A 20,250-nucleotide genomic window follows, 5' to 3' on the forward strand; every position below is an offset into this window, starting at 1 on the left:
GATTCTTGAAAGTGAGATTAAAGATAAGGGATGGGAAAATTCCTTTAGAGCCTTTTTTTTTTTTTCTCTTTTATCCACCCTGAAAAGGTGTTGGTCCAGTGGGCTCATTTTTGTAGCTGGGTGGCAAGAATTGACAGATAATTTTTTTTTTTTTTTTTATATTGGAAGGTAACATTTTTGGAGAAGAAGGAATAATGAACTGAATTGTAATTGCCAGGCCTTCAAAATATGTAGAATTCAGGACCATCAATATTTCCTTTGTGGATTCTAGTTCTTTTGATCTAAATGGGGTCAAAAAATAAATTCAAAGAATTGGCCCTAGAATGACTTGAGCAAGAGAGACGACTCTTAAGTGGACAGAGGTTGATAACCCTTCAGGGACACTGTTCGGTAGGAATTTCGGAGGTGATGGCACAGTCCTCTCCATCTGCACTGTCCGATACGTTAGCCAAGAGCCACATGTACTATTGAATACTTGATATGTAGCTAGTGTGAACGAGGGAGTAAATTTTACATCTTATTGAATTTTGACTAATTTACATGTAAATGCCAACATGTGGCTTGTAAGTACCCTATTAGACAGTGCAGGGAGGTAATAAAGAGAGGCTAGGGGGAGGAAGAATAATCTTGAGAAAGATTTTCTTGGGTGGCACACCTAAAGTCATAAAGGCCATGGAGTGCCTGACAACATTTTTGTTTATCTTGTTTCCTTTCTAAAACCATTCTTTGTAATTTGCATGATGTATATATTTTTAAAAACAAAAATGTTGTAATTTTTGTGTGATGAGGACAAGATTGACAGGTCAGAAAAATTGAAGAGATTGGGCCAGTCAGTGTTTTACACTCTCTCAGTGCCCCAAAGCCCCAGGAGCTCAGGCAGGAAAGGAGAGGTGTGAATGCCAGTGGAAAGTTCCCAGGAATTTCTAGTGCATCTCTGGGTTGCCCCAGAGGTCGCATTCTGAATTTAGTTTGCAAGTGACTGTGGAGCATGGCTGAATTACACCTCCTGGTATTCAAACCATTCACAGTTAGGCTACATTTCTCCAGCTAAAGCATCCAGGGGAACTTCAAAGTCTTTACTCTTTTGCAAAACAGAAAAAATGTGGAGACCCAATGCAGAGGCTATATTCTCAAATGGATTCACTGGTATTACCCCTCTTGTTCGTTTTAACCTAGCTTTAATCTTATTTTGTTCATTGTTGGCCACATATTTCATTGTTTCAGATATTGGGCAAAAGGTGGCACCATGTAGATTTGGTCAGTTGACAAAAAAAGCTCTTACTATCTTTAGTAAAAGGGGATGGCTGGAGATGGTGGGTAGGACGTGGACAACCGATGGGGACAGCAATATTCAGCTACCACATCCCAAATTCCCTCATAGAGACTCTCATTTTCTCCCTGGGATGAGTTGTTTTTTTAAAAAATTTGTCCTTGAAGTGTGAAGATACTCCAGGAAGTCAGTAGAACTGCAGCCTCTTAAGTAGCTAACAATTCTTTGTTTACCCACTAATGACAACCAGAGCAAGAATTTAAGCATTTTCGTATGTCTATGCTACGTATTCTTATCATGCTAGAACACTTCTCCTGTGCTAAATATTTGTAGACTGAGACAAGTTTATTAGTGGCTCCTGAGAAGTGTTTGGTCACCCTCTCACATATCTGTTACTTAGGTGTTAGAACTTATGTGGATCCCTTTACATATGAAGATCCCAACCAAGCAGTTCGAGAATTTGCCAAAGAAATTGACGCATCCTGCATTAAGATTGAAAAAGTGATAGGAGTTGGTAAGTGTCTGAGTGTCTATCTAATAAACTGATTTTCTTTGTGGATATTAGCTATCCATAGATGATTATATAAATGCGCATGAGCGTATTGTATGTACATGTATATGTGTAAATATCTGTGAATATGAAATTTCCTTGCTCTGTGTACAACATTAACACTGTGCCTGGCGTGTAACAAGCACCCAGCAAATGTTCGCTATTACTCTTTCATCTTGAACGTGTTTCCGATCCATAGTTGATTCTTTTCCTCTCCCAAAGGTGAATTTGGTGAAGTCTGCAGTGGGCGTCTCAAAGTGCCTGGCAAGAGGGAGATCTGCGTGGCCATCAAGACGCTGAAAGCTGGTTACACAGACAAACAGAGGAGAGACTTCCTGAGTGAGGCCAGCATCATGGGACAGTTTGACCACCCGAATATAATTCACTTGGAAGGCGTCGTCACCAAATGTACGCTGGTCACTCCCTTTACAAAGCCAAGTTAGAAGTTCCTGGCAAATTAAACACACATTTTCTTTCCAGGGAAATGACAGATGGAGCAGACCCACTGATTGCTAATAGGAGGAAATCAGCGCAGGACAAGTCATTAATCTTGTAGTCAGCTCTAAATGGGTCTATGTTTAGGCTGATACCGCTCTTTCCAAGGCAGCTTGTGTGAGATTTCAGGGAAATGAATATTGCAGATTTTTGGTATGCCTCGTCATCTTTCAAATCTTTGCTAGACCCAACTGATTGTCACAAGGTAGGCGCAAGCAGATGGTAAGCAAAATAAATTTTAAGTACTTTTCATATAAAACACAACGAAAACCTCGCCACGCCTCGTGCTCGAGGCTTCAGTTCCAGATGCGAGGAGTGGATCTTGGGAATCTTTATTAGGTCGGGGCGTTTGCCTGTCTGCTCTGCCTGATTTATGGCCGCTGCAGCTCAGCACCCAGTTACAGTAACACCTGGTTGAACTTTCCTTTTTTAGTCCATTAGCATTCCCCGAGCCTGTGAACCACGCTTCAGTTAAAACACAACACAGCTCCACAGATGTATTTTACAAAGCAAACCCTGAATGTGTTGGGAAGGCTGGCTAAGACCTACTTATAAAATGCCACATGGACAGTGCAGCCGAAGTGGTTATTACTGAAGGTGGCTCTGTTCCAGGAGCCTTAGTACCTCCTGCAGCTCCTACAAGTCAGGGATCCTGAGAGCCTGGGGCTGTGTCTCCGGGAAGGCCAAGGTGCCTGTTATTTGGTTCGAGGTGCCTGTGAAATGCATGCTCAGACATCGGGTACAGAGCGGCTGCTCCAGCAAGTGAAGGGAAGGAGAAGGGTTGGTTAAGGATTAGACTTTGTTTTTTATTTATTTATCTTTATCGTTGAAAGTATCACAGATGTCCTTTCTCTTCCCCCCTTGGCCCCTTCGACCCCCTCCCCAGGCCTTCACCACACTATAGTCTGTCCAGGGGTTAGGCTTATATGCATATAAGTTCTTTGGTTAATCTCTTCCCACCCAGCCACCCACCCCCACCTTTTAATAAACTAACCCTACAACTTAAAGATTTAGAAAGAGAACAACAAGAGAAGCCCAGAGTAAGTAGAAGGAAGGAAATAATAAAGATCAGAGTGGAAAGAAATGACATAGAGACTAAAAAAGAACAAAAAAATTAGACTTCGAACATTAGACCTGGGGCAGAGGGGGAGGTATGACACAGGGCATAAAATCTTTAAGAAGAGAAGGAAAAGTTAGTGAAAAGGGAGAAAGTACTCACTAGTGCAGAGGTCCCCAAACTTAAACAAACATCAGAATCCTGGGAAACTCGGCAGAACAGTTCTCTGAACCTCACCCTCAAAGGCTGGATTCAGCAGGTGGGGTGAGGTCCATGAGTTCAAACGTCGAGCTCGAAGGTAAGCCAGAGGTGCATGCACTACCCGAGACCACACTTCGAGAACCTTCATTTGGCCTAGTGACCCAAGACTTACATTGCAACTCTACTGCTAGTTAAGCAGGCGGCCTTGACTGGTTGCTCAATACTTCAGTTTCCTCATCTGTAAAATAGAGATAAAAATAGAGCTTGCCTTCCAAGGTTGTTTTGGATGAATTAGTTAGTGTGTTTAGCATAATGCTTAGCAGAAGAAAAAAAACTAGGTGTTAACTGGTGTTACTGTGTCTTAAGAAGTACATCTCTCCCCATCTTCAGAATCCTTCCAAAAATGAACTTCAGTGTAAAGGATATATAATTCTTCCACCTCAGGTGAAGGCTATAATTAGCATAGAATAGCTCTATTTGCTTTTTAAGATTAGTTTTACAGACAGGATATTTTTCTGTTGCCTGTGGCCTTTGGGGCTGCCCTGAGTCCTTCCCTACTTTAATTAAAAGATAACATTCCGTTTAAATACTTCTGCAGGTCCAGTTTCTCAAAAGGAGGCTCTGTTCGGCTTGGGGTGTTTTTCCTGCCGCAGACAGTGATTTTCACGGCACCTCTGTAGAAGAGAGAAGAAACAGGGGATCTTTGTGTGAAAGTCCCAGCGAGCCCCTAAAACCCACAGCTATTACAGCTGTAACTGTTATAAACGACTGGGTGCATTTGCATAATGCAGTTGTCACTGAATTAAAATGATTTAAAATTTCCACCCCAGGAGCTGTCCCCTCCCCCACCCCTCCCCTCCCCACTGTGCCCCCTGCCTGTTCCAGAGACGGATCTGCCTCCATCCCTGGGCCCAGCCTAGGCCAACTTTATAAGCCCCTTTGCTTCTGGAGATAGTCATCTTTATTTCTCTTGTAGAGCTCATAAAGGCCCTGACAAACGGATACTGTTAATAAGCAGAAAAAGGAATGTAGAAAAATTGTGAAGATGGTGCCAACAGTCGGACTAGGGAGGTGTGAGGGTGAGAAGGTGGCCTGGAGGCGTGTGAATTCATTACCAGCAGTTACTTGAGTAACTTTTTAAATTGATGAGGAGACTGTAAATTCCCTGCACTGCCCCGTCTTTTGGATCCCGCACTCTCTTCTCCGCACCACCTCTGGAGGGGCTGGTGAAATGGAAGTAGGTGTTAATGCTCCTCCAAGAGAGTTGCCCTTTCTCATGGGTTGACAGACTATCTTTTGATTGAGGCAGGTTAATTAAAAGTCATCTGGGTGCATTTGTTCTGTCTGGACGACTGGTCACAGATGTAGAAGGTAAATGAATCTGAGAACTGAGTTTCCTCCTGTTTGCGGTGACCGAGGAAAGACAGGTGGAAGGGGCCCCTCTCTCCAGCCAAGAGGAGAGGCTGGAAGGGGTTTGACCCAGCCTTTGGTCTACACCGTGATTCCTGCTGCTTCTGCCAGCTTTCATTCATCACTTGAAAATAAAATCTCCATGGCATTGGTTTCTAATCCAAGATTTTTGCTTCAGAAAAATTTCTTAGACAGGACACCAAAAACACAATCGAAAAACAAATTGATAAATTGTACTTCATTGAAATGAAAAACGTCTGCTCTTAAAATTTTTGTCTCCAAAACAAAGACGTGTCCTTTCCCCCACCCCAGAACAGAGTCTGTTCTGATGGGGGTTCTGGGTGGGAAACATATTTGTTTAGAATAATTGTGGGGGCTTTTCAGCAGTGACATATCCCAGCCCATTTTCCCTAAGTCCAAACAGTCCACAATTACAGCAATGAAAGTGTGAATATTTTTGATTTACTATCAGACTAACATTTTATTTTCCTCCCAGGGAATCTTTTATGTTCTCTTTGCTCTAACCCTTCCTTTAGTAAAATATTGAGGATTTCCACCCCACCTCCACCCTCTCCCCACTCCTACAAATCCCCTTTAGAAAGAAGGAATTTCAGGCCTCGAGTCCATTGCCAGCGATTAAGAGACTAAAGAATGGTTCTAATTTCCTAAGGTCCTCAGAAAGAAAACTGAAGTGAAATAAAAGTGTTTCCCCCACTCCCCCCCAAACCTTAAGACCATTTTGATTTCTTTGCCAAAAAAAAAAAAAAGTGGGGTGGGGAGCAAGAATGTTCAAGTACTGAATTAAGATTGTCGTCTAGGATGAAATAATTTAATGAACCTTTTCTGTGATTTTGTTGTTGCTGCTGAGGTTGGCTGGCTTAGGAACCAAATAGAACAAATTTATTTGTAGAAAGGAAAAGAGAAAAAAAGGATAGCCCCTAATTTGAGCAAGACGAGGAAAGAAGTTAATATTGTCCGTGCTTGATCTTTAAGACGTGTCTAAGCAATGAACTAATCAACACAGCTACTGCTTCCTGAAACTTGGGTTTCTCCAACTAAGTAAAAAAGAAAGTTTCTCTGGCCATTGATTCCTTTAGTATCGCACAAGTGGTTCTTCTGGGGACAAAATAAATTAATTATCCTAAAGATTTTTTTTCCGCCTTCAAACAAGCCTGCCCATTTATCTTCTTCCCCTTCTGCTTGAGAGAGCAATTATCCATTCACGTGCTCCCTGGGTACCAGAGGCCACTTTAGTTAAAGACCTTGTCAACAAGCCATGCAAAGGGTTAACCTTCCAGCTGGAATTTAAACCTACTCGTCTTTTTAATATTTCATTCCTAGCTCCCCACAGCTGAGGCATAAGCTTGGCTTGTTTTAATTAAATTAGATCGCACAAGACAGGTGTCTTGGCAGTGAAATTGTGCACAGCCCATTTTTATCTCATTAACTGCAGTGCTCATCAAGGGTTTGTGTTTTTCTTTCTGAAAACTCTAGGTAAACCCGTGATGATCATCACAGAGTACATGGAGAACGGCTCCTTGGATGCATTCCTCAGGGTATGTGACTACTTTATATCAAACCCAAGAAGGCTGGTATTCAGAAAACTCTAGCAAACTCCTTGCATCCATTCTATTTGGTGGTATTTTTTAATGGGGCAAAGGAAGAACTAGAGAGTGATGTGATTTTTAAAGACTGTTAAATAATCCATGTTCAACGAGGGGAGTATTTGATTTTTTTCTTGTATTGTGGGGCTGTTTGAGCCAGAGATTCATTACAGCTGGATAATTTCCATCTGTCACAGGAAGCAAACCCAGCTTCTTGGATATATTCACTTTACTAGTGAATTAGTGACTTTGGTCAAAAAGGCTCAGAAATAATGTTGAGTTTGATTATATGCCAGATACAGATATCAAAAAAGACCCAAGTAATATAAATGCTTGGTGAAAATTAATTTGGCCTAAAGCTAATGAGATTGTCCCTCACTCCTTTGCTGTAGAAGAATGATGGCAGATTTACAGTCATTCAGCTGGTGGGCATGCTTCGTGGCATTGGGTCTGGGATGAAGTATTTGTCTGACATGAGCTACGTGCATCGAGACCTGGCTGCACGGAACATTCTGGTAAATAGCAACTTGGTCTGCAAAGTGTCCGACTTTGGCATGTCCCGAGTGCTGGAGGATGACCCAGAAGCAGCTTATACCACAAGGGTAAGGAGGATTTGTAACCGCCGGGTTTTGACTCTGATGAAACTGTTCCTCTCTTCTTACTTGGATGCTTAAGCCCTCTGTGATTTTACAAGTTTCCTTAGCCTTCAGAGCCTCTTCATGGCCACGCTTCCATTTTTGAACCACGTTTTCCAGACAGGGATTTTGAAACAGCCTCTATATGTGGGACCACTTACCAAGCCACAACGTAGGGCTTCATTTATTGTGTATTTTTTACACTTAACTTTTCTTTCTTTCCCTTCCTTCTTCCTTCCCTCCCTTCCTTCCTTATTTATTTATTTTTTGTTTGTTTCCTTGTGGGTTTCTTTTAGATTTTCTATTTGTGTGTTTTTTTTTTATCATTAAAAATAATCTTATTTTAAATAAGACAGTGCAATGTTTCTAGTTGGTTGGCTACCGACTCTGAGACTGTATACACAGGATTTATAAAACATTTACACTATGCAAGGTTTTCCAGTATCTAATGGCCTTCATTTTACGACTGGTAGATAAGCCAGGATTAGGGCACAGTTAGGAGTTATCAGTATCCAGTTAATGGCTGTGCTATCTTCACTGGACCATCGGAATATAAGATACTAATGGAGTAAACACAGAATCATAAAAGTTATTGGCCATTAGGGCTGACACTGTTAAAATCAACATGAAGCAGACAGTTACCAGCCATTTAATGCTTACATTTTATATCTGCAATTCTAAGCATTGGGCTTTTTTTTGGTTTGGTTGGTTATTTTCTTTTTCTTCTTATAGTGTTCAGTTTCTTAGGCTCTAGTTTTGATACTTACACATAACCTCTTTTGAATTCCAAGTGCATTCATTTAGGAAGTAATGCATCATTGTGAATGCTGGAGATCTTTTATTTTGCCCCAGTGGTTAGAGAGAGAAAAGTTAAAGGAACCTTCTGGAATGATGCACTCACGTAGATTAAACCTTTGCCAAATATTTAAGGAAGGCAGAGGCAGCCCAAGGGTCCTGAAGATCACACGTATAAATATGATACACTGGGTTTTCAGAGTAAATTACAGCGAATCGGTGCAATTTCCAGTGCAATACGTTGTCCTGTTTAGTAGCCCTAACAAAGCAAACTTTTACATGATGGCCCCTTGAACAGCTTATGGACTGACTTCAAATTGAATTCATTTCCCCAGATGGAACCCTAGGAAATTTGAAACTTGATTAAAACAAAAGACGTTTGAGGGGGGAAATAAAGCATTTAAAAATTTTCCTGGATAACAGTCAATTGTTTTTCCAATTTTGCAGGTGTTTTCTTTTTTAATTAGATGGTAACCAAAATCCTGCCCTCGCTTTATTAAAGCCAATAATGACTCTAGCACCTGCGGTCACTTGGCTTCTCCAGGAGCCTATTTAGTGTTACCTTCTCGCTGTGTTGGCCTGGATAAGAGCAGGATGAGTGCGACAGAAATTTTCATTTTAACTTCTTAGTTCACGATCTTAGCAGCAAAACTGAATATTGCCTTTGTGCTGCCGGGGGACAAACTTTACCAAGGAGTCGAAACGAGTGTGGTCCGCACATCCGTTGCTTTATCGTGGCCAACACGCAGCCCTAAAGCCTGCGCTGGCTGCGCGGCGCCTGGGCCACGCGCCGCGGGAATAACCGACGGCTGACTGTTCGCAGGGCGGCAAGATTCCCATCCGGTGGACGGCGCCCGAGGCCATCGCCTACCGAAAATTCACCTCGGCCAGCGACGTGTGGAGCTACGGCATCGTCATGTGGGAAGTGATGTCGTATGGAGAGAGGCCCTACTGGGACATGTCCAATCAGGACGTGAGTCTTTATGTTCTGAAATGCTCGCCTTTGCTTTGAGGGGCGGGGAGTTTGGCCCTGGTGTGTGGCAGAGCGCGGGTGGAGCTTGAAATGACACCCTGAACTCGGGGTGCTTCGTCCACATGGGCCTCGTGCTCTAGTTCAGCCTTGTGGTGGCAGATTCCAAGGACCGCAGTTGCACAGCTTGAATGTCACAGTGTGGCAGACAGGCTTAGAGGGATGCGGAGATCAGTGACGCGGGACAGCCTTTGAACTTGCATAACTTTCGAATTCGTACTGAAGCCAAATTAAACTGAATTTTAAGAAAATGCAAGGATATATGAAAAACGCACATTTCATATGTGATTGAATCGACATGAAAGGTTCATTGCAAGAAAACTAGTGAATGTTTTAAAGCTGACAGAGTTGTAATTAGAGCTTGCCCCTGGAGGGCTCTAAAATAAAGCTTCACTAAATGACCCTTTGTAAATTATGCACATCCCTTTAAATGTACCATCTGGACTACTTCGTGAGGGAGTATCCACAATGCCTACAATTTCAGAAAAGCATTCAATAATGACACTAATAAGATTCCAGAGTAATAGAATTTAATTATAAACATCTCCAGTGAGAAAGGACCAAAAAAAAGCCTAGACCAGTGGGTCTTCCTGGGACACTTATTAGCTAATTCTGGAAAGGTTTTAGTTAGTTGTGAAAGGGCTGGAAATCAGATCACAATAAAATGGACACTCTTCAAACTTTAAAATTTTTTATTATATACAGGGTGTCCCAAAAAAATGTGTATACATACACTTCGAATAATTATAAAGGCAGTGTTTATTCAAATACATTTCATTTTGAAAATTGAGCTATCAGCTGTTACAGTGTGTATACATTTTTTGGGACACCCTATATCTGAGGTAGAATATTAGCATAGAGTGTTTATAAATGCATGGTATTCAATATCAATAAAAATTTTATTTTAGATAAAATAAAATAAAATAAAATTTTAGATAATTTTATTTTAGATAAAATTTTATTTTAGATATTTTAGATATTTTTAGATAAAAAAATTTTATTTTATCTAAAATAAATTCTCTCTGGTGTGGAATGTTACCTGGCCATCTACCATGTCCTGAAAACAAAGGGACTTGCAGAGCCTTGACAGTTCAATGAAGAGCCAGGTGTACTTAAGAAACAGGATGCTTGTTGCCTTATCAATAAGAGAATATTCAGAGCAATGGAGAAACTAATGAACTCCTTGTCAGGTGGGGCCAAAAGAATTCTCTAACCAGATTAAGAGGAATGGTCCTGTTGACACTGGATTATCTGTAAATTGTAAAGCAAGGTTCCTGGCAGATAGGAGGAAAGACAGCAGCTGGCATAGCTGATAAATAATTACCAGCTGGAAAAGACTATAGACGTGAATGGTGTGTAGTCTATTGTTTGATGTTCCCATGCTACACAGACCCCTTCACGTACCTTTCTTGTAGCAACATTTGGGTTTAATTTAGAGGGACAGAGACAAACAACCTAAGTGAGCAAGTGATGTATACATTTACTTATTTGATATTTAAAACTTTCCTTTTTTTTTTTCAGTTGAGAGTCATGGTCAAATGCTCATAATAGCAGATTATCTAAAGATTTTGTTAGTTTCCCTGCCCTAAATATTTTTAGATCTGTAGTTTTGATAGTTTCTATATTATGTTAAAATCATTTTGGTGGTTTAAAATTTTCACTTGTCTGGCTTTCTCCATGAAAAAGCATCTGAAGCCGTTTCCACAAATAGTATTGATGTAGCATTCATGTGTATTGGGCTTGGTGTTGGATTGTGTTAGAACAGGAGTCAGTAAGAAATGTAACTGGAGAATTACTTTCATGAGTAGAATTTGGCATATGGTGAATGAGGCAAAGTAACTGTTGAAAATATGTCAAATCTATCAAGACTTTTGTTGGTTATAATCCTCTGCCCCCCAAAACATTCAGCAGTAAACTGAGAAAATATGCTTTGTTAACCCACAAGTCATCTTCCAAGCTGGCAGTGGATAGGGAGCTAATGAAAGAATATTAAGCAGTCTGAGGGTTTTATAACAAATTGTGTTACCCCAGCATTAGCCCAGTGTTGCTCACATTGTCATCAGCTTGATATAAAATGTTTTCATCAAGTCTAGAGGCAACGCCCATGCACCTGGAAAGATAAAAGAAAGTGAGGGGATCAAGCTGACCTGATGTGATTACCAGAAATAAGGAGGGTAACTTTCAGTTAGGTGGCATATAGACGTCTACTTCAGAAGGAGTAAATAAATACTAATACAACAGGATGCTGGCAAACACACATGGGGAAAAAAGGATCAGATAACTTAATAAATCACAAAATGGTTGTTAAACGGAAACAGTGTGCTGGCTAAAAGATAAGAAGTCATGCTGGTGCATAGAAACTGGTCCCAACTGAACTGACCGTGTTGTGTTGAAGGCTAATTGTTCAGCAGTAAATGGACCCACCCCAGGGTGAATGCAATGTGGACATTGAGATGGCTACAGCCAGCCACTGGTTGTTTCGCTGGCAACTATCATTTTTTTTAGGGGGAGGAGGCAGGGGATGGTGGAAAGACTGGTTTAAAACAAATAAAACTTTTAAAAATCCCCAAACAAGCAAAAGCACCTCCAGAATCTCATAGGATACCCATAAACAAAGTTTATGAGTAGCTAAGAAATTATGAAGTAATTCCCCTCTTTAAATTTGGCATGAGTCATGCCGTATTGCATTACTGGGATTTATGCCATGAAGAAGGGGGGTTTAGAGAAAAGTCAATAAGAAAAATACGTAAGACCTGTGAAGACAGATTAGAAAAATTAGAATTAGGAAAAGGACTGTTGAATGATTTATTTATGTCTCACTAGGCAGGGAGACCACTCCGGGTAGTGGGACAATATCATCTACTATTATAATGTCTTTCCTTAGATGTGTCTGTGTCCCCTTTAAAATATAAATGCCTTAAAAGAAGATTAAAAATGTTTTGCTTTGCTGTCACTCTTTTTAATCTACTTACACTTTTAACAAGGTGAAATGACAGTCAACTGAGAAGAAGAGAGTTGTACAGAATTGGCATATTGGTGTATTTTGGTCTCCCAAAAGTAGAAATGGCTGGGCATCTAGAAAGATTGAGCAGTGTGCTATTTTAGAGGTTGGCGGGGTCTTCTGGATTGGGAGGTCTGGAAGGCGGTCTCTGGTTTAGACCCATTAGCTGTCTGAGCAAGAAGACACAGGCTTAACATGCGGAGGGGCTTCCATTTTGGAGGCAACTGTTAATGCTTCCTAAGGAAGATCTTTAGCAAGGTTAGGGACTCTTTTTCCTAAGAGTTCTTAGCAGATGCTGGGGAGCAGAGCGGAGAGAGTCATTGCCTTGTGATTTCTGAGGGTCAGATCAACACCGTGTTATCCATGTGCTTGTGCTCTAGTCACTGGAACGTCCTGCATCTCCACTTGAGAGCTGCAGGTTGGCATGGCTGCCACTTGAGAAGACCTCATGGCGACAGCTGGCGAGCAGTACTCAGGTCCAGCTTGGCTTCTGTGAAGGAACTGGAGGTGTTCCCATGCTCAAGCTTGCTGGCAGCTTAATGTGCAGGGAACTAGACCCTCAGGAGGGTGAGCCGCTAACAACAGCTTGCCTGGCAGCTGCACATATTGTGTTTTCTTCGATAGGTGATTAAAGCCATTGAGGAAGGCTATCGGCTGCCCCCTCCAATGGACTGCCCCATCGCCCTCCACCAGCTGATGCTAGACTGCTGGCAGAAGGAGAGGAGTGACAGGCCTAAATTTGGGCAGATTGTCAACATGTTGGACAAACTCATCCGCAACCCCAGCAGCCTGAAGAGGACAGGGACCGAGAGCTCCAGGTGAGCCTTGCTGGCTTAACTGTGATGTGTGAAAGAATGCATTGGAGGTGGCAGGCCGGCGGTGACTCACGTTAATTCCTGCCCTTTAGTAAGAGGTCACTTCGTAGCCCTCTGCAACCTGGGTGGTTTCTTTCTCAATTAGTGGAGTATTTATGGTAGTTCACGTCACCGTTTTGAAGAGCCAAATACCTGTCAGGCCTCAAAGAGTAGTAAGAAAAACAAATTAAAAAAAAAAAAAAAAGCAACAACAGAATAATTAAAGTGCTTGTTTTATGATGCTGGACCTGGACATTTTGGAAGACGGATGAAATATACTTTTGGAAGACATTCAGGTTGCTAGATGCTATATTTTGAAAAGGAAAAGGAATACTGTGTTTGTAAAAGGTAAGAATTAGAGAACAGCTCTTTGTACACTGCGGTCTTAAATCGACTTCTAAAGTGTTAATTGTTGCAAGAGATGCATTAGGTTTCAGTTCTTAAAGTTTCTCTTTTCTGAGTCTTTCAAGAGCAGCGGGAAGGAGGACCGAGATAGAAACTGATCGAGTTACAAAGCATGCAGACGAATGTTCGCGAAGGGGTTTAAAAGCTGTAGTGACCGAGCCACCTGTAAAGAGGTAGTTATTTCGCTGGGAAGAGCAAGGTGAAGTGTATCAGTCCAGAAAAAACATACGGATACCACAAGTCTGTAGTTCAGTAGGGACTTTTCTTCATGGGGCTGAGCTTCACTGGCTTAAGGTTCAAGATCCCTAGATGCCAGCTCCTCGGAAAAAGGCGTAGAGCATCCTGATCAATTAAATGACCTAAGAGGGCAGGCACAGTAAGACCAGGTGATTCAGGCCTGCGTGAGGCGAGGCAGCTACTCAATTCCATGTCTGCATTTCTCAAAGGCATCTCTTTCATCATGACCCTGAGCTAAAAACAGGAGGACATTTTTTCCACGACATGCAAGCTCTTCCTGTCCTGGACAGCACTAGGATGTGCTCCTTTAGTGTTTCTCCTGAAAACCTAGCCTAAAGATCACAGACGAGAAGGACTGCACTTATTATGATAATGCATGAAAAAAAGAATTTGGAGCAAACAGCAGAGGAACCTTCTGTTCTCTTTTAGGCTTTCAGATCCCTTAGCATTGGCCACTATACAAAGAGCTCAGTGGTTAAGCTCTTCTCTAATGACATCGGGCTGAATTCACGTCTTACTCCTGCCACCTGGTAGCTATGTAACCTAAAAAAAAAAAAAAAAAGGAACATTTCTGGGCTAGTTTCTATTCTTCTGTTCACTGAGAGAGTGAAAATAGATGGCTCTAAGGCCAGGCTTCCATGTAGCTGGCTTCCTCTATTCCATAGTAAACCTTCAGCGTTTATATCTGCAGCTCTAGGTCTCATGTATTATATCTGAGAGTCCTAAGGCCGGGACTTAGAGCTTCTCGTGATGGCATAAACTATTCAACTACCAATATTCCATAATTTGTGCTTAGCACCAAAGTACAGGGGGAAAAAATGAGTTATTGCATATACTTTTCTCAATGCTAATTTCTTTTCACTGATGATGGTACTTAAATAGCTTCGATGCTTATCACCACTTGCCAATAATGGGGTATAGTTGTAACGTGATATGTAACTGAGCACAAAATTGAGTGAATGTCACGGTGCTCCACAGAGAGCACAGAGACTTCCAGAGCAAGCTGGACAGTGTCCCTCAGAGTTTATTGATATGGAGTGAGGAAATTTCCATCCTAAGGTCATTTTGACCTTCTCAAGTACCTAGAATTTACGTCTCCTATTAATGTTCTTGGCTTAAAGTTAGAAGCAAATGCAAATTGTTGCTCCTTGTTTGGTAATGAATATTTGAAGTGGTGAACATTCTACACTGGTACTTAAAATTCTATGTAGTAGTATTTTTTATTGACTCAAAATCGGGGGAAGAATTAAATCTTGATTGTTCTTGCGATGAAAACCTGCAGAATTTTACTTATGAACTTGGGTGTAATTGAGATAATGGACATAAAAGAAAGGTCACAAAGACAAGCTGCTATTTGAGCACAGAACTAATTGATAAAACAAGTCTTTGTTAAAATATTTACATAAAAAAGAAGTAATACAAATCAAAATAACTTTGGTAAAAATTAGAATGAAAAATGGAATTGGATTAATTCTGCCATGTAGAAAGTGAATCAAGGCATTACATTGACTTAATTTTGTTTTTACAAGAAAGGAACTGTTTTGGTTGAAAATTCAATAATGATGATAATCGTTGAGCATTCGATTTAAATGTTTGTGTTCAAACAACATAGTCTCTGGATGAAAGTCATGTCAAAAGTTAAGATAAACTTCATTCCATAATTTCTAGTGAAAAGGGAACTTTAAGGAAATATAACTTAAGCAGCAGTGTTGCTCTGCAGGTAGTTGCAGTGAGGGTGCTATAGAATACCCTGTGAAGGGCTACCCTGTGAGGATTAGGTATTTTGATGATGAAGATGACTGTGAGTCTGCTACTAAATACTTTCCTTTAATAAATGACTTATTATTTATCAATACTGTGAAGAATGGCAGAATTCCTGCCTTGAACTATAGTCATTCTTAACAATAACCTGATATCAAACACCTGGCCTGAGAAATGCGTAAGCTAATAAATAAGTTAATAAAATGTGCTCAGATTTGTGGAAATGATTATTCAGGAGCCCCTGTAAGGGAGTTCGGGAGCGCATTCCAGTTTCAGCAGTGATCAAAGTGGCCTTTCTTCCCTCAGCCTTGGCACACGTGCGGGCGGCAGGGCTGATTAAAGGGGATTAACTCCCTGCTGTCCCAGGTTGTTTCCAGTGCGCCGGGACAGCCTGCAGACCTGGCTGGGAGCTCGTCCCACTCGAACTCTTGCTGCTCTCTCCTTCCATCAAGTCCGGCAGGCTGCAGCTCGCGGTTTTCTCTACCCTTACTTCGCTAGGGTTTCCATAGTTGCTGCCCGAAAGTTTGTAATGTTCAGTGCTGGCAGGGACTGGACTCTTTCTGCAAAGACTGAACCCATTTCAGCCCCAAGGGCTCCCCCGATCTTTACCCCAGGCTAGGTCGTTAAAAAAACAACTGCTATGATTATTAATGCACTAAGAGGTTCACGTGAAACAAATGTGGGGCATGAAATGAAGAACAGAAAGGGTGATTGACACAGGCTTTTAGAAGCTTTGTGAAATTGGGGGCAAAACACATCACACGATGACATTTGACGATGGTCACTCCGCGTAAAGCCCACCCCCAGTGTTTCCGTTCCCCTCGTCTGCGTCGGGCGCCCTGACCTCTGAGCCTTCTGTCTCCGCCCATAGCTCTGTCTGCACTTTCTCCTTCCATTTCCAGACCCAACACCGCCTTGCTGGACCCAAGCTCCCCGGAATTCTCCGCCGTGGTATCGGTGGGCGATTGGCTCCAGGCCATTAAAATGGACCGGTATAAGGATAATTTCACGGCTGCTGGTTACACCACACTAGAGGCTGTAGTGCACATGAACCAGGAGTAAGTACTCAGCGATGTAACGCAAAAGGGTAAATCTGGATTTAATAGTATTTTCCCTTTTTTTTTTTTTTTTTTTGCTTTGAGCTGCATAATCATCCTACCCATTAAAACACACACACAAACCAAAACTGGAATGCCTTTCATTCTGATCGAGTATAATTTTACACAGCCTTTACACAGCACCTACATTGTCCCATTAAATTGCTTAATTAAACGCGTTAGTACACCTGCCTTGTTGTGCTGTATGAACTGTGGCCGAGTCCGATGTGTGTCTGCATGAAGCGCGGGAAAGAGGTGCTCAGGCCTCACAACGTTACCCTCTGTCCCTTTTCTCCCCCACGCAGCGACCTGGCCCGCATCGGCATCACAGCTGTCACCCACCAGAATAAGGTCTTGAGCAGCGTCCAGGCGATGCGATCCCAAATGCAGCAGATACACGGCAGGATGGTCCCCGTCTGAGCCGTACTGACTAAACTCAAAACTCTTGAAATTAGTTTACCTCATCCATGCACTTTAATTGAAGAACTGCACTTTTTTTACTTCGTCTCCGCCCTCTGAAATTTACGAAACAATATCTATCTGCAGCGTGGCTTGGTGCACAGACCGCCGGAAACCGAGCTCAAGGCAATGACCAGCATCACTTGAATTCGACCTGGGACGAATTGTTTCTCAGAAGTACCTCCCCCGTCACCAGTTTGTAAAATACGTGTACCTGTACCAATAGGACTCCGCCTCCGGGCGTGGACCCCGCATTTGCTGCCAGACACAGCTTCTCCGAGACATCTGATCCTCTCTCCATTTGGAATTACAACTGTAGTATTTGGTTCGTGGCCTAAATGACAGTCCTCCTTCCTTCAGTGGAATGAAGACCATGCCCAGGAACATTTTGGAAGGACTCACTTGTAGCTTCTAAGGCTTGGTTCATGCCAGGGGGGAGACCTAGGTGACAACCGTGTGGCCCGTCAGTGTTGCTCCTTCAATGCTCAGGCCACCTGGCAGATTGTGATGCCACGAGGGGATGAATAGACAAGGAAAGTGGATTTTAAAATAGTAATAATAAAACCCAAGCACCGTACATACCCCTAACTGGACAAACGAGGTCTGTTTCTTTGGTTGGGCCTGAGGCTGTGCCATATGAAGTCTTCTTTGGGGACTCTACAAACTTACCGTAACTACCTTACGGATAGTGGACTGTGACAATCTTGAATAGAGAACTTTCACACTTCCCTTTGTAGAAGCAAACCCAAATCTCCAAGGTAAGGCAAAAAAAGTCCTGTGATGAATCTTTTTCGGATGAAAACGTTGTTTTTTTGAAACTTGATCTTATTTGAAACACTGAGCAGTACATGTTTTTTTTTCACAGCTATCAGGTAGTTTAGGGTTCCTTCAATATTTCAACCCTTTCTTAAGAGTGGGAGAGGAGACCAAAACCAATATCGCTTCCCTACTGTTCTTCCAGGAAGAAGTGAGATAAGAGCCATGCTCAGTCAGGTTCAAGTGGACAGGCCTCTACCGGCTGCGCTGTCTCTTACACAGAGCTCCTCTGGCCCTTTGGTGCCCTTCATGACACAGATATTTATCGAGCATCTTCTGGGTACCAGGTAGTAACCTCCAACCTTGGTGGGTCACACACATGCCCCATTCTTTGGAGAGTTTGCCTCAGTTAAGGACCCTTTCCAGTAGTCTCATTTTTACAGCTGCTCTAGCAGCCCTTGTTCCAACAGGGTGAGCCAGGGGGAATTTACCAAGGTGCCAGTGGCGAGACTTGGAGCTCGGCTTGATTTCCTCATTATCGGAAAGTAACCTACTAAAAAGCATCTTTTTCATCCAGAAAGCCCATTAACCTTAAGATGCTTCTCTTTTAATCCTGAAATTTTCTTCTTGAAACATGTAAAAGAAATGGCTTTGTTCATTTCTGGAAGCCACCAGCCTAACTTTTTTGACCAGACACATTTTAACTTTTTTTTTACCTTCCACTGTTATCACTTTTAAACAACAGCTTGGCTGATTTTAATGACCTTTTCTCCCCCTTGGTTTTATCCTGAAAGCTGTTTCTTATAGAGCAAAAAAATGTTAAATTTGATGCTGTCAAATCATGACAGTTTAGTACAAAACCTTTTGCAGCATGAGTTATAAAAGCTTTTCTGTTCAGGAGGAATATGAAATTTGTTTTTAAAACTGCTTCAACAATTTTTGTTTCATCACCACTTCTTCTAAAGCCTGGAAGTTCTGGATATTCAGGTTCAAAGTCGACAAGTGTAGCTATTGTATAGATGGGGAAGATTTGTTCGCTTTTTTTAAAAGTTTATAATTTTTTTCTTTCAGCACAGCTGTGGAGTCTTTTATATTCAATTTTCACAGGCTAATTCAAATAAGACAGCATTATGGCATTGTCTTATATGTAAAAAGAGAATGCTACCTTGCATATATTGAATAATTACAAGTTTTGCTTTCTTAAATTCGAGAACTTAAGACCTGAAGTATTTTATTAAAACTTGAACATATTCAAAGCAGAATATTTTGAAGGAGAGAGTGCCAATTCTAAGATGTTCTATGCTGGTGTCGTTTTACTTTTCAGTAGGTATCTCTTTAAATGAAATAATCAGGCGGGGATTGAAAGAAAGGTGGAATTTGAAACCTTTATTCAAAGGTTGCCTTCTGAATCTTAATTTTCACACACACAGGAGTTAGAGTGCAGGCCAGTGGAAAAGCCAACGAAGGTCTTTCCAAGTGTCTAAAATCGTATCCAGTAGCACTAAGAGTGTTAACAGGGTTTCCACAGAGTTACATGCTTTAGAAGAGCAGGGTGAGGACGATAGAAACGTCGCCTTGTTTCCCAGGGCGTGGAGCCAGACTCTGGCATTCAGACAGCTATGGATTCTGAAGCCAACTGAGATGTTGACACTGGGAAATTCACCCCGTGTTTCTTTGTAACTCAGTTCCTCCACCTGTAAATTAGAGATCATGATACTTTAATAATAACTCCTTTCCTGACATGCGATTGTAAGTGGATGTGAAATACTCTTATGTGGACACACTGAATGTCACAGAAGAAAGGTGTACTCTTCCCCTACGGTTTCCCAAGTGTTATTCATCCATCTTTCACTGGGAAGCCAAATGTCTTATTGCACATGCTGGAGTGAGGTGAAATGAAGTTCAGTGGTAGGGAGCCACGCAGATGAAGCCTCTCCACTTTATATGGATTTATGAGTCTTTGGGGGTAAATGTGTATCTATACAAAAAGTGGTAGACCTATCAAATTACTCCTGTATTATTTAGCCTTGGAATTCATGAAAAAAAATTTTTTCTTTTTAATTATGGAAACAGTGAAATGCACAAGTAAGACTCCACTGCATTGAAAGGAACTGGATACTAATGGCACTTTGATGTCTTCATGACAGACTCAAAGGAACAGAGCTTTGTTTATTTAGTCACAATGAAAGTCACATTTTTTACTGATGATCCCACATGGGCCACATGCTTTGTCTGGTCTCTGATCCAGCGATTCCCCACAATAAAGGAGTTGCCTGAATTCGAAGGAGGAAAGATTTATTTTCCCCACTCTTAGTCCGGCATCGAGTAGACACAGAACTTCGTATTCCCACACTTCTCCCTTCAAACATCCAATCCTTTTCCCACACAGAGTCCCCAAGTAGCCCACTTAATATTACAAAGATATTTGCATAATATATATTTATATTTAGGTGCTGGGAAGAAGGGGTTCGCAACCCAAAAGGAGACATGTGCTTTTGAAAGGACACTTTCTCCCCTGGAATTTCTATTAGCAAAAGATTGTCTTCAAATTGTTTGCATATCCATGTGGTGTTGGTTGTACTGCATCAGAGCCTTAAGATCATTTTCATGTTCTCCTTTGCTTTCATATAAAT

General features: G+C 41.6%; 1 protein-coding gene across 2 annotated transcripts in view; it reads left to right on the forward strand.

The window, feature by feature from the left end:
* Nucleotides 1-20,250, forward strand: part of EPHA4 (EPH receptor A4) — a 134,839-nt gene that overhangs the window by 110,747 nt on the left and 3,842 nt on the right. For both annotated transcript variants that reach the window (XM_087819568.1, XM_087819569.1), the window contains 8 exons: nucleotides 1,671-1,784; nucleotides 2,043-2,228; nucleotides 6,478-6,539; nucleotides 6,980-7,189; nucleotides 8,841-8,990; nucleotides 12,673-12,866; nucleotides 16,208-16,363; nucleotides 16,708-17,619. In XM_087819568.1, the coding sequence (XP_087675694.1) occupies nucleotides 1,671-1,784; nucleotides 2,043-2,228; nucleotides 6,478-6,539; nucleotides 6,980-7,189; nucleotides 8,841-8,990; nucleotides 12,673-12,866; nucleotides 16,208-16,363; nucleotides 16,708-16,822 (1,187 nt within the window). In that variant the 3' untranslated portion in view covers nucleotides 16,823-17,619. The remainder of the gene's footprint in view (nucleotides 1-1,670; nucleotides 1,785-2,042; nucleotides 2,229-6,477; nucleotides 6,540-6,979; nucleotides 7,190-8,840; nucleotides 8,991-12,672; nucleotides 12,867-16,207; nucleotides 16,364-16,707; nucleotides 17,620-20,250) is intronic.

Source organism: Miniopterus natalensis, chromosome 8, assembly GCF_054644295.1.
Source record: "Miniopterus natalensis isolate mMinNat1 chromosome 8, mMinNat1.hap1, whole genome shotgun sequence".
In the NCBI taxonomy this organism is placed as follows: Eukaryota; Metazoa; Chordata; class Mammalia; order Chiroptera; family Miniopteridae; genus Miniopterus; species Miniopterus natalensis.